Source organism: Triticum urartu, chromosome 7 (assembly GCF_003073215.2).
Source record: "Triticum urartu cultivar G1812 chromosome 7, Tu2.1, whole genome shotgun sequence".
In the NCBI taxonomy this organism is placed as follows: domain Eukaryota; kingdom Viridiplantae; phylum Streptophyta; class Magnoliopsida; order Poales; family Poaceae; genus Triticum; species Triticum urartu.
This window is the reverse complement of record NC_053028.1, coordinates 103345461-103359955: the sequence shown is the minus strand read 5'-3', so window position 1 is coordinate 103359955 and position 14495 is coordinate 103345461. Positions and strand designations below refer to the sequence as shown.

Genomic DNA, 14495 nt, shown 5'->3' with positions numbered 1-14495 from the left:
TCTTTTACCATGAATTACAATGTCTAGTCAGTCCTTGATCTTTAAAGGTGCTCTGCATTTATGTTTTGCGGTCTCAGAAAGGGCTAGCGAGATACCATCTTGTTATATCATATTATGATTGTTTTGAGAAAGTGTTGTCATCCGAGATTTATTATTATTGCTCGCTAGTTGATTATGCCATTGATATGAGTAAACATGAGACCTAAGAGTTATTGAGAATATGGTTAGTTCATAATCTTTGCCGAAAACTTGAATGCTGGCTTTACATATTTACAACAACAAGGGCAAACAGAGTTTGTAAAAGATTTTATTTATCACTTTCAGTTTATCAACTGAATTGCTTGAGCACCTAAGAGTTATTGAGAATATGGTTAGTTCATAATCTTTGTCGAAAACTTGAATGCTGGCTTTACATGTTTACAACAACAAGGGCAAACAGAATTTGTAAAAGTTTTTCTTTATCACTTTCAGTTTATCAACTGAATTGCTTGAGGACAAGCAAAGGTTTAAGCTTGGGGAGTTGATACATCTCCGTCGTATCTACTTTTCCAAACACTTTTTCCCTTGTTTTGGACTCTAACTTGCATGATTTGAATGGAACTAACCCGGACTGACGTTGTTTTCAGCAGAATTGCCATGGTGTTATTTATGTGCAGAAACAAAAGTTCTCCGAATGACTTGAAACTCCACGGATATTATTTTTGGAAATAATAAAAAATACTGGCAAAGAATCAAGGCCAGGGGGCCCACACCCTAGCCACGAGGGTGGAGGCGCGCCTGCCCCCCTGGGCGCGCCCCCTGCCTCGTGGGCCCCCTGGAGCTCCACCGACCTCAACTCCAACTCCATATATTCGTGTTCGGGGAGAAAAAATAAAGAAGAAGGATTCATCGCGTTTTACGATACGGAGCTGCCGCCAAGCCCTAAACTCTTGCAGGAGGGCTGATCTGGAGTCCATTCGGGGCTCCGGAGAGGGGAATCCGTCGCCGTCATCATCAACCATCCTCCATCACCAATTTCATGATGCTCACCGCCGTGCGTGAGTAATTCCATCATAGGCTTGCTGGACGGTGATGGGTTGGATGAGATTTATCATGTAATCGAGTTAGTTTTGTTAGGGTTTGATCCCTAGTATCCACTATGTTATGAGATTGATGTTGCTATGACATTGCTGTGCTTAATGCTTGTCACTAGGGCCCGAGTGCCATGATTTCAGATATGAACCTATTATGTTTTCATGAATATATGTGAGTTCTTGATCCTATCTTGCAAGTCTATAGTCACCTACTATGTGTTATGATCCGGCAACCCCGAAGTGACAATAATCGGGACCACTCCCGGTGATGACCGTAGTTTGAGGAGTCCATGTATTCACTATATGTTAATGCTTTGGTCCGGTACTCTATTAAGGAGGCCTTAATATCCCTTAGTTTCTGTTAGGACCCCGCTGCCACGGGAGGGTAGGACAAAAGATGTCATGCAAGTTCTTTTCTATAAGCACGTATGACTATATTCGGAATACATGCCTACATCACATTGATGAATTGGAGCTAGTTCTGTGTCACCCTATGTTATGACTGTTACATGATGAACCACATCCGGCATAATTCTCCATCACCAATCCAATGCCTACGAGCTTTTCACATATTGTTCTTCGCTCATTTACTTTTCTGTTGCTATTGTTACGATCACTATAAAACACCAAAAATATTACTTTTGCTACCGTTACCTTTTACCACCATTGCCACTACTATCATATTACTTTGCTACTAAACACTTTGTTGTAGATATTAAGTTTCTAGGTGTGGTTGAATTGACAACTCAGCTGCTAATACTTGAGAATATTCTTTGGATCCCCTTGTGTCGAATCAATAAATTTGGGTTGAATACTTGTGGGTTATCAGAGGGGGAAAGGAAGGGGGAGAAGGAGAAGGAAAGGGGGGCGCCCCCTCTCCTAGTCCAATTCGGACCAGAGGGAGAGGGGGCACACGACCTGCCCTGGCCGGCCCCTCCCTCTCTCTCTCTCTCCACTAGGGCCCAATAAGGCCCATTAACCCTTGGAGGGTTCCGGTAACCCCTCCGGCACTCCGGTAAAATCACAATTTCACCTGGAACTCTTCTGATGTCCAAATGTAGGCTTCCAATATATCAATCTTTATGTCTCGACCATTTCAAGACTCCTCGTCATGTCCGTGATCATATCCGGGACTCTGAACTACCTTCGGTACATCAAAACATATAAACTCATAATACCGATCGTCACAGAACTTTAAGCGTGCGGACCCTACGGGTTCGAGAATTATGTAGACATGACCGAGACACGTCTCTGGTCAATAACCAATAGAGGAACCTGGATGTTCATATTGGTTCCTACATATTCTACGAAGATCTTTATCGGTCAAACCGCATAACAACATACATTGTTCCCTTTGTCATCGGTATGTTACTTGCCCGAGATTCGATTGTCAGTATCTCAATACCTAGTTCAATATCGTTACCGGAAAGTCTCTTTACTCATTCCGTAATGCACTATCCCGTAACTAACTCAGTAGTTGCATTGCTTGCAAGGCTTATAGTGATGTGCATTACCAAGAGGGCCCAGAGATACCTCTCCGACAATCGGAGTGACAAATCCTAATCTCGATCCATGCCAACTCAAAAAGTACCATCAGAGACACCTGTAGAGCACCTTTATAATCACCCAGTTACGTTGTGAGGTTTGGTAGCACACAAAGTGTTCTTCTGATAATCGGGAGTTACATAATCTCATAGTCATAGGAACATGTATAAGTCATGAAGAAAGCAATAGCAGTAAACTAAAACGATCAAGTGCTAAGCTAACGGAATGGGTCAAGTCAATCACATCATTCTCTAATGATGTGATCCCGCCAATCAAATGATAACTCATGTCTATGGTTAGGAAACATAACCATCATTGATTCAACGAGCTAGTCAAGTAGAGGCAAACTAGTGACACTCTGTTTGTCAATGTATTCACACATGTACTAAGTTTTTGGTTAATACAATTCTAGCATGAATAATAAGCATTTATCATGATATAAGGAAATAAATAATAACTTTATTATTGCCTCTAGGGCATATTTCCTTCAAGACTCACAGTTACTATGGTTACTATGACTTCACACTGAATCATGTTACTAAAGACGGGTCGACCCTGAGGGGTACCCGCGCGAGCTTAATTGCGAGTGATGTGGAGTTGGGTTGACCTAGAAGGTGCCCGCGAGATACTTACGTGGCGTGGCCGGGCATTCTTAACCCTTGCCGCAAGTACTCGAGACGGGGCGACGTGGTCACATCTTTCGTGAGTCTCTACTCGTGACCGCACTACCAACACACTAACGGTTTGGATATTTGATCCGAGGGGTCTCTGGCCTGATAGCACTAGCCATCATGTGGGCATAGTATGGGTGTTCTGCGTCGTATGCATCAGCCGAAGCATAATAGACGTCATGCGACTGAGCGGCGCGCGCCGGGTTGGACTGCGTAAGCACCTGCCTTTTTAAGGAGGTAGTTAGGTCTGCTCACCGGCCGCCCACGCAACGTGCAGGAGTTCCCGGGGCGATGGCCCAAGACCCCTGGGGGCATAGGTTTAGTCCGACGTGCTGACCTCTCTATTAAGCCTAGGTCGGGTTGCGGCGTATTGTTTGGCCGAGGCCGGGCATGACCGAGGAAAGTGTGTCCGGCCGGAGTTAATCGAGCGTGGTGGGTAAGTTGGTGCACCCCTGCAGGGAAGAAAACATCTATCGATAGCCTGTCGTATGGTAACGGACACTTAGAGTTGTATCCCGATCGATTCAACTAGAACTAGATACTTGAGGTGATAATTGAATAGTATGGCTCTGGGATTGCTTTCTCGTAGGGAGTCGAGAAAGGATCTCTGGCCGAGGTTGATCACACTACTACTACTTTACTTTATGCCACTCTTATCTCTTCTGATGCTGCAAGACGCTTGAAGATGCTAGTCTTCGATAGGCTAGGCTTTCCCCTTCTTTTCTGGCATTCTGTAGTTTAGTCCACAGATACAACCCATTTCTTTGATACAGATGCATACTTAGTTTAGATCTGATGTAAGTCTTGCGACTACTTTGGATGAGTACTCACAGTTGCTTTGCTACCTCTTTTTCTCCCATACCCGATTGTTGCGACCAGATGACGGATCCCAGGAGCCAGACGACCCCACTGATGACTACTACTACTCCTCCGAGGGTGCCTACTACTACATGACGGCCGCTGATGACCTGGATTAGTTAGGAGGCTCCCAGGCAGAAGGCCTTGCCTTTTCGATCGATGTGCTTTTGCGCTAGCCTTCTTAAGGCAAACTTGTCTAACTTATGTTTGTACTCAGATATTGTTGCTTCCGCTGACTCTTGTGTATTTGAGCTTATGTATTCGAGCCCTCGAGGCCCATGGCTTGTAATATAAAGATTGTATTATTTATTTTGTGTCTAGAGTTGTGTTGTGATATCTTCCCGTGAGTCCTTAATCTTGATCGTACACATTTGTATGTATGATTAGTGTATGATTGAATCGAGAGTGTCACAATCGCCTCATCCGAGCTCGACGCGGCGCTTATATGCAGCTTTACGTACCAAAAGTGAAGCCATTTCCGTTGAACGAATCAGACCGGGGCAACACCTCAAACACGTCATCGAACTCCAGATCCGACACCCCACCACGACTAAGACATCGAATGAGGAAACCATACCTGCCATCCACAAACCACGAGCCCAGCACACGTTCTGTCTTCTAGATGATGTCGATGCATACCACAATCTGCATCCGCTCCTGGACTATCTCCCAAACTCTGCGCCGATGCTGGAGCAAACGCTGTCGCAATGGTGGAGCCCGACGACACAAGTTCAGCACAAGGATGCCGCCGCCGCCACACCATCCTTACTTGAACAGACTGATTTCCAAATCCATCTCCAACCATTGGACCGATGGCCTCGTCAGACAAGAATCCGAAGAATCTTTATTCAGGGCTGTCATCATCACCGCCGAAACCAAGACGATGAACAACCTAAAAATCTAGACTACAAGGGAGTAAAAATGATCCACGCGCGTGGATCCGGCGACCCCCTCACCATCGACGACTGAGGTCGCCGGCGGAGGAAAGCCGCCGGAGGACGGCGCTGAAAGATTATCCTCTTTTGGCGGCGGCTAGGGTTTCTTTCATGCAAGCAGGTCTGACCCCACGGACCATGTACTTGACTTGCATACGTTACTCCGTCTCTACCGGAAATATACCCGTACGATTATTCGTTGCGTGAGATATTGGCCTCTTCGCTGCCACGGCGTGCACCAGGTGCACGCGACGGTGACCCCACACCCGCACCACACCACTCACCACTATTAACCACTGCTTTGGTTCTTGACCCAAGCCAACCACCAGTCCCCACGTCGCCGCCCGCGCGAGACCCACAGCCTGCACAGCTACACTCACTCCGGCGCCGCCGCCGCCGTCGCCACCAGCCCGCGATGTCGGGCGCCTCCGGGCCCCTGGCCGTTCTGCTCCTCGTCCTCGTCGCGGCCGTCTCCGCGTCGTCGACGGGGAACGGGGAGTCTTGGCGGGCGGAGCAGGAGCGGGACCGGGTGCCGCGGGTGCCGGGGCAGGCGTTCAACGCCAGCTTCGCGCACTACGCGGGCTACGTCACCGTCAGCGAGGAGCGCGGCGCCGCGCTCTTCTACTGGTTCTTCGAGGCCGCGCACGACCCGGCCTCCAAGCCGCTCGTGCTCTGGCTCAACGGAGGTACTACTCCCCTTACCGCCGCCGCCCATTCCTTCTGCGATCCGCTCCTAATTAGAATATCGTAATAATCTGTTTGGTTTCTACGGCTGAGGTTACTGCTACTGCTACAGTGCTAGCACTAGGTAGTGGTGGATACCTGAACATCTGTATGTTGTTGGATGGATCATGGATGCGTTGCACCCTCAGCTGGCTTACTGGCATGATGGTGTTCTTTTAGGAACGCTGCCTTGCCAAAGTATGAAACTGCTATTACAAAGGTTTGTGTAGTCTGTGAACTGTGATACATCTAGGATTGGTATCTGGCCACTGAACAACTGTTTGTGGTATTGCTTTACAAGCGGCTAGAATCTTTAAGTTCATATGTACTACGTGCCTATCCAATCCGGTCATCAAGCCTGTCATCTGGAAGATGACCTAATAAAATTTTCCATGAGGAATGTCAACTTACTTGGCATCAAATGATTGTGAAGTTTTGTGCACGTATTCATAAATCTATCTGGGATGTTGACTTCTACTTCGTTCATCAAGTTCATTTTTTAACAAGACTGTAAATAGACTGAGAGTATAATGGTGGCTTACTGCGTTTCATTTGTCAGGGCCTGGTTGCTCATCAATCGCTTTTGGTCTCGGGGAAGAAGTGGGTCCTTTCCATGTCAATGCCGACGGAAAGGGTGTGCATATGAATCCTTACTCTTGGAACCAAGGTACCATTCAACAGAAGCAAATTTATATTCTTGATGAATATTCTTAATTCAAATTTAGATGCTGCTACATTCTTGTTCCAACCCTTCCGTTTCTTGTTTCTAAAAATGTAGATGTTAGCAGTAATATCAAGCCTTTTTCTCTTAACAGGGAACCCTTCGTTCTTCCTCTTTTATCGAGAACAAGGCCCTTAGTAAATATTTTGACCAGAAGTTCCCAAATTAATCAACTCTAACAATAGTTTTTTATTGCTAAAAGCAACAAGAGGCTTGGTAATGGATCACAACATTTGTGATAAGTGGAGTGCTTCACTTTTGCCCATAGCCCATATGTATCATCATTGCAATTAAGTTCTGAAAGAGCTTTCCCATGTTTTCTGTATTATAAATTGAGGTTTAGCTGTGTTGTAGTCATTCATGGAAAATATGTTTTTTTTTCTTCTAAAGAATTGAAAGCTAGAGAACCGACTCCTGAGTCTGCCCCGTATTTTGCTAGAGTACTGAAAACTGATTGGTTATTAAACTGGAAGCTCAGCTTTCTTGGCACAAATCATTGCTTGCAATTGGCTATGAAATTTGATCAACTGGTGGATGGAAAGTGCCAGATCTAATTTGACAAAGCTTGAATGTACCACACTTGTGCAAAACAAGTACCTTATACATTTTGCCATCGGATGCTCACCTTCACCACTGACTGAGTGCACAAAAGTCGACTGCTTGCCTTTGTTTAGTAGTATTTTAGTTTTGATGAATTGGATTCTTGAACTGCTACTTACACGCATATTGGAGTACAGCCTTAGTTTTCAGTCTTACAACCCTTTTTTTGTTTCATATCAGTTCCCATTTTCTTTTGCTAAACTTCTGAGTGTGCTGTTCCTTGCACCCCAGCTTGGTTTGGAAGATATGTATTTTAACAGTTTCTTATATTTGCAGTTGCAAATATCTTGTTCATTGATTCACCTGTTGGCGTTGGTTATTCATATTCAAACACCTCTGCTGATATTTTAAGCAATGGGGATGAGAGGACTGGTACTGCAACCCCATTCACTATGTCTATCATTTGGTTTACATGAAATTCACATCCTCCAAAATAATGATATATTATTGTTGGATTTCACTCATTTTTATTCTCAATATATTGTAGCCAAGGATTCGTTGGTGTTCCTAACAAAGTGGCTTGAACGATTTCCTCAATACAAGGAGCGTGAATTTTATTTAACTGGAGAGAGTTATGCTGGTCTGTAGAATCTTTACAGGCTTTTGTTTCTTCATATGCAGTCTACTGCTTCTTTCTTTCCTTTTCCCTTATGGAAAGTTTCTGAAACTTATTTATGACTCTGGTTTGGTTAGGACACTACGTTCCTCAGTTGGCTCAAGCCATAAAGAGGCACCACGAGGCCACTGGAGACAAAACAATCAATCTCAAGGGTTATATGGTATGGCTTTGGTACTTCTGCATTTTGATTATTGAATTCCATCACATATTTTCTTTTTATTGTTTAGATAGAACTATATTTCTGCTGTCGGGCCTTGGACTAAAATGCCTTCGGTGTTCTGTTGTCGGCTTGTTGCATACCACTGCCCTTACCAATGACCTACGACACATAATGAAATGATTCTCAACTAAGTCCAATAGCGTTTCCTCAACTACCTTGTAGCTTGCCTTTTGACTTGATTATTTCGTTTATGCTTTTGTATCTTACTATGTTTTCGTTGATTGCGTTATAAAATTTCTAGGGACAACAATCAGATAATCAGTAAGTTCACTCTGTTAGAGTTATAATATAAGTCATGTACCCCTTTGTATTTATCCCGTTGTATGAGGGGTTTCCTGCATATGTTCCATACCTGTACATGTATATATATATATCGGCCTATGGCCTCATGGGAATACAAGTTGCTTATTCCTAACATGGTATTAGAGCTAGGTCAATTTTTTGCACGCTGCAACTCGTGCGTTTGATCCGTCTGTTCGATCGAAGCAATCCGCTCGATCTCCTCTCCGTCTCTCGATCGAAGCAGGGGGCTCGTCCGCAGGAGCCCCGCTCTCCTCTCTAGCCGGCCGCTCGCAGGGCTTCTGCTGCCGGCCTGTCCCGATCGGGAGTCATCCAAGCCGCCCGTCCCGCAGGCGCCCAGGGAGCTCGGCTGCCGACCCGTCCCGATCGGGAGTCACCCAGCCGCCCGTCCCGCAGGCGCCCAGGGAGCTCGTCCCAGGGGGCTCGTCTCGCCGGCGCTCTTGATCCCTCTCCAGCCGGCTTCCGCTGCTCCAGTAGCCAGCGCCTGATCCCGATCTGGTCGTTCTCGTCGGATCTAAAAAAAAATGTCTGCTGCATCGGGTTATGTTGCTGTCCCTCGCTGTCCGGTGATCTTTGATGGTACTAACTACACCGAGTTCACTGGCTTCATGCGCATTCACATGCGTGGCATCCGTCTTTGGGGTGTTCTTTCTAGCGAGGTCTGCTGTCCGCCACGTCCAGTTCCTCCGGTGGCCCCTACTCCGCCAACTCCATCGGTTCTTCCTACGGATGCTAATCAGGCCGCCAAGGATGCGGCTAAGGTTGCTGATGAGGCTGCTGATCGTGCTTATGATGAGAGGGTTTTGGCTTATGAGGAGGCTCTTCAGTTGTATCATGGTGCTCTGTCTGCTTACACCCAGTGGCTTGATGATGATGCTCGTGCTGCAGCTGTTCTCACTGCTAGTGTTCTGCCTCAGTTTGCTTCTGAATTTCTGGGTCTTTCTACTGTCTTTGAGATGTGGACCCGTCTTCGTGAGCGCTATCAGCCCTCTGGTGATGCCTTATACCTCTCTGTGATCCGTCAGGAGCATGCTCTTCAGCAGGGTGACTCTACTGTTGATGACTTCTATGCACAGAGTTCTGCTATCTGGCGCCAGCTTGATTCTCTCCGTAGTGCTGGGTGTCGTACCTGCCCCTGTTGCTAGGCTGTCCAGGCCAATTTGGAGTTTCATCGCGTCTATGAGTTCCTGTCTCGGCTCCGTAAGGAGTTTGAGCCCCGGCGTGCTCAGTTGTTTGCTCGTGGTCGTATTTCTCTCATGGAGGCGCTTTTTGAGATTCGTGCTGAGGAGACTCGCTTACGTGGTGCTGGTTTGCTGGAGGTTCCCTCTGTGCTCGCTACTCGTGCTCCTCCGCCACCTGCTCCATCGACCCCTTCTCGCTCAAGTGCTCCGCCGCTCTTGCCCACTCCTTCTGGAGGCTCAGGTCGCCCCCGTCCACATTGCGCCTATTGCAACAATGATGGTCATCTTGAGTCTCAGTGCTACACGAAGAAGAAACACCTGCGCAAGGCTCGATCATCATCTTCAGGGACTTCGTCATCTACCTCGACAGCTTCAGCCATTGCTTTGACTGAACAGGATATTCTGAGACTTAAGCGTCTGCTCGCGGCTTCAGGTTCTTCCTCGACGGGTACTGTCGGTTTTGTGACTGATGCTTTCCGCACTGAGCAATCACCCTCTACACAGTCAGGTACATCCCCATGGGTTCTGGACTCTGGAGCTTCTTTTCATATGTCTTCTCATTCTTCCACTTTGTCCTCTCTTCGATCACTGGATTCTCCTATTCATGTCTTCACTGCTGATGGCACTCCACATTCTGTTGCTAGTAGAGGCAATCTTACTACTACTTATTCTGTTCCTGATGTTGCTCATGTTCCTCGACTTACCATGAATTTGTTTTCTGCTGGTCAACTTACGGATTCTGGTTGTCGCGTCATCCTCGACGTTGACTCTTGTTCTGTCCAGGACCGTCACACGCACACTCTGGTTGGGGCTGGCCCTCGCTGCCGTGACTCTCAGGGTCTTTGGGAGTTGGACTGGCTTCATGTTCCTTCTGCTGCCACCACCATCGCCAGTTGTTCCGCTTCTGTCGCCTCCGTCACTGGGTCCTTCCAGCAGTGGCATCATCGACTTGGTCATCTGTGTGGTTCTCGGTTGTCTTCTTTAGTTCGTCAAGGCCTTCTGGGGTCTGTCTCAGGAGATGTCTCTTTAGAGTGTCAGGGTTGTCGTCTTGGCAAGCAGATTCAGTTACCATATTCACATAGTGAGTCAGTGTCTAAGCGTCCTTTCGATTTAGTCCATTCTGATGTATGGGGTCCGGCCCCTTTCGCTTCGAAAGGTGGTCATAAATACTATATTATTTTCATAGATGATTTCTCTCGTTACACATGGCTTTATTTCATGACTTCTCGTTCTGAGGTGTTGTCTATTTATAAGCGTTTTGCTGCCATGGTTCATACTCAGTTCTCTTCACCCATACGTATTTTTCGTGCTGACTCCGCCGGCGAGTATATCTCTAAGATGTTGCGTGGTGTTCTTGCTGAGCACGGGACTCTCTCTCAATTCTCTTGTCCTGGTGCTCATGCTCAGAATGGTGTGGCTGAGCGAAAGCATCGACATCTACTTGAGACGGCTCGTGCATTGATGATTGCTGCCTCTCTCCTGCCTCATTTTTGGGCTGAGGCCGTCTCCACATCCACCTATCTTATCAATATACAGCCTTCCGCTGCTGTACAGGGTGGTGTTCCTTTCGAGCGACTTTTTGATCGTTCTCCCGATTATTCGATGCTTCGCTCGTTTGGTTGTGTTTGCTATGTTCTTCTTGCCCCTCGTGAACGCACCAAACTGACCGCTCAGTCTGTTGAGTGTGTCTTTTTAGGCTACAGTGATGAGCATAAGGGCTATCGTTGTTGGGATCCTATTGGTCGTCGGATGCGTATCTCTCGAGATGTGACTTTTGAAGAGTCTCGTCCCTTCTACCCACGCCCATCTTCCTCGACTTTTTCAGTGCAGGATATCTCTTTCCTCACTTTTCCTGACTCACCTATCACTCCCGCCGAGACTGTACCTCTCCGTTCCACTTCCTCTCCTTCTCCACATCTAGTTGATTTGCAGCCACCATCCTCCCCGGTCTCCTCGCCTAGCATGTCACCGGGTTCTCCACCTTCATCTCCGGTGATTTTCTCCCCGGTCTCCTCTCCCAGCCTGTCACCCGATTCTACACCTTTGTCTCCGGTGACTTCTTCGTCGCCACCCCCTGATTCTACCTTGCCGATTCCTCCTTCTATTATTCCATCTTTTCCTCAGCATTACACTCGTCGTCCACGACCAGTTGATGCCTCTGTGGATGGGTCGTCATCTTCCTCTCAGCCTACTTATGGCTTGCGTTCTCGTCCTCGTCCGCCTGTTGATCGCTTTGGCTTTCCCACCGCTGGTGCTGCTGTTCTTGAGCCGACTTCTTACCGTCAGGCTGTTGTTCATCCTGAATGGCAGTTTGCGATGGTAGAGGAGATTGCTGCTCTTGAACGCACTGGTACCTGGGATCTTGTTTCTCTTCCTCCCAGAGTCCGTCCGATCACTTGTAAGTGGGTCTACAAGGTTAAGACTCGCTCCGATGGTTCTCTTGAGCGTCACAAAGCTCGTCTTGTGGCTCGTGGTTTTCAGCAGGAGCATGGTCGTGATTATGACGAGACTTTTGCTCCTGTGGCTCATATGACCACTGTTCGTACACTTCTTGCCGTTGCCTCTGCACGCCACTGGTCTATATCTCAGCTTGATGTTAAGAATGCCTTTCTTAATGGTGAGCTGCGTGAGGAGGTGTACATGCAGCCACCACCTGGGTATTCTGTTCCTGATGGCATGGTATGTCGTCTTCGTCGCTCTCTCTATGGCCTTAAGCAAGCCCCCCGCGCCTGGTTTGAGCGCTTTGCCTCTGTGATCACTGCTGCTGGTTTTTTAGCAAGTGCTCATGATCCAGCATTGTTTATTCACCTTTCTCCTCGTGGTCGGACTCTTCTTCTTCTTTATGTTGATGACATGATCATCACGGGGATGACCCCGAGTATATTGCCTTTGTAAAGGCCCGTCTTAGTGAGCAGTTTCTTATGTCTGATCTTGGACCTCTTCGCTATTTTCTTGGGATTGAAGTCTCTTCTACCTCTGATGGCTTTTTTATATCCCAGGAAAAGTATATCCAGGATCTTCTTGCTCGTGCTGCTCTTACTGATGAGCGCGTTGTTGAGACTCCTATGGAGCTCAATGTTCACCTCCGTGCTACTGATGGTGATCCTCTCCCTGACCCGACGCGTTATCGTCATCTTGTTGGCAGTCTTGTCTATCTAGCTGTCACTCGTCTGGACATCTCTTATCCGGTTCATATACTGAGTCAGTTTGTCTCTGCCCCCACCTCGGTTCACTATAGTCATCTCCTTCGTGTTCTTCGATATCTTCGAGGCACGATCTCTCACCGTCTATTCTTTCCTCGCTCCAGTTCTTTCCAGCTCCAGGCCTATTCGGATGCTACGTGGGCTAGTGATCCTTCTGATCGCCGTTCACTTTCTGCTTACTGTGTTTTTCTTGGTGGTTCTCTCATTGCCTGGAAGACGAAGAAACAGCTTGCAGTTTCCCGTTCGAGTGCCGAGGCTGAGTTGCGAGCAATGGCTCTTTTGACGGCAGAGGTGACTTGGTTACGGTGGTTACTTCAGGATTTTGGTGTTTCTGTCACTACACCGACTCTGCTTTTATCTTACAGTACAGGTGCTATCAGCATTGCACGCGATCCTGTGAAGCATGAGCTCACCAAGCATATTGGTGTTGATGCTTTCTATGTGCGTGCTGCTGTGCAGGATCAGGTTATTGCTCTTCAGTATGTGCCTTCCGAGTTACAGTTGGCGGATTTCCTGACGAAGGCTCAGACTAGAGCACAACATGGCTTTTATCTCTCCAAACTCAGTGTTGTTCATCCACCATGAGTTTGAGGGGGGGTGTTAGAGTTATAATATAAGTCATGTACCCCTTTGTATTTATCCCGTTGTATGAGGGGTTTCCTGCATATGTTCCATACCTGTACATGTATATATATATCGGCCTATGGCCTCATGGGAATACAAGTTGCTTATTCCTAACACACTCAACTCTTTTTTTGTATCTAATGTCATTTCTTACAGGTGGGAAATGCCCTGACTGATGATTTCCATGACCACTATGGAATATTTCAATATATGTGGACCACTGGCTTGATTTCTGATCAAACATACAAGCTACTGAACATTTTCTGTGATTTCGAGTCCTTTGTGCATTCATCTCCACAGTGCGATAAGATTCTTGACATTGCTAGCACTGAAGCTGGGAACATTGATTCATATAGCATCTTCACACCTACTTGTCATTCATCTTTTGCCTCCTCAAGGAACAAAGTGGTGAAAAGGCTTCGGGTACGTTTTGAGGCTCCTGCAACTCAAAGTCATGTTAAACAAACAGTGTGCCATTTTACCTGATAATTTAATTGTTATATAATTTACTCATCCATGCCTTCCTACCTGAGGAGTTGCTAAGTTTTGTACACCAATTTTTTAAAGAAAGAATCTTAAGAGTTTTGCGCTTTGGCGTGAATATCAACTTGTATGAACTAAGTGGGGGAATGTTGCCTTGATCTGTACTACTGTCCATAAGTGCATACCATGTTTCATTTTTTTTTGAAGACAAGGGACCTTGTCACCAAATTCATCAACAGAAGTACAGAACCATGAACAAGAAATACTTACCACATTTCATATCATGTGACGCACACTTATTGCTCATAAAATAAGTTTTCTAATGCTAAATGAATTCACACGTTTTGAGTACATGTGATTCATATCATGATGTGTTTTGACAGTCTGTTGGAAAAATGGGAGAGCAATATGATCCATGCACTGAACAACATTCAATCGTATATTTCAATCTGCATGAGGTGCAGAAGGTACTTCATGTTAATCCGGTCATTGGCAAATCTAAGTGGGAGACCTGCAGGTAATGTATGGAGCAGCTTTTTACCTATTGAATTGATTTCACCATCCTTACGATGTAAGTTTGTCCATTGCATTGCTATCATAAGTTTGTGGGAAAATCGTTTTTCCCCACAAATGATCAGTAATTACTTTGATTCCACGCTCCATAATGTAGGGTTGTTCGCTGAATTCTTATCCTATAAAATTATGATTAGACTTTAAAAATTTATATTGTCATGTTTAT

The 14495-nt window shown here is 46.4% G+C and overlaps 1 protein-coding gene across 2 annotated transcripts in view; it reads left to right on the top strand.

The window, feature by feature from the left end:
- The first annotated feature begins 5370 nt into the window (after positions 1 to 5370).
- The window catches only part of LOC125524450 (serine carboxypeptidase II-2), a 78712-nt gene continuing 69587 nt past the window's right edge, over positions 5371 to 14495 (top strand). The window contains exons 1-7 of one of the 2 annotated variants that reach the window (XM_048689506.1): positions 5371 to 5768; positions 6365 to 6472; positions 7403 to 7498; positions 7614 to 7706; positions 7820 to 7905; positions 13430 to 13696; positions 14140 to 14273. In XM_048689506.1, the coding sequence (XP_048545463.1) occupies positions 5498 to 5768; positions 6365 to 6472; positions 7403 to 7498; positions 7614 to 7706; positions 7820 to 7905; positions 13430 to 13696; positions 14140 to 14273 (1055 nt within the window). In that variant the 5' untranslated portion in view covers positions 5371 to 5497. The remainder of the gene's footprint in view (positions 5769 to 6364; positions 6473 to 7402; positions 7499 to 7613; positions 7707 to 7819; positions 7906 to 13429; positions 13697 to 14139; positions 14274 to 14495) is intronic. The other variant, XM_048689505.1, reaches the window with a different exon arrangement.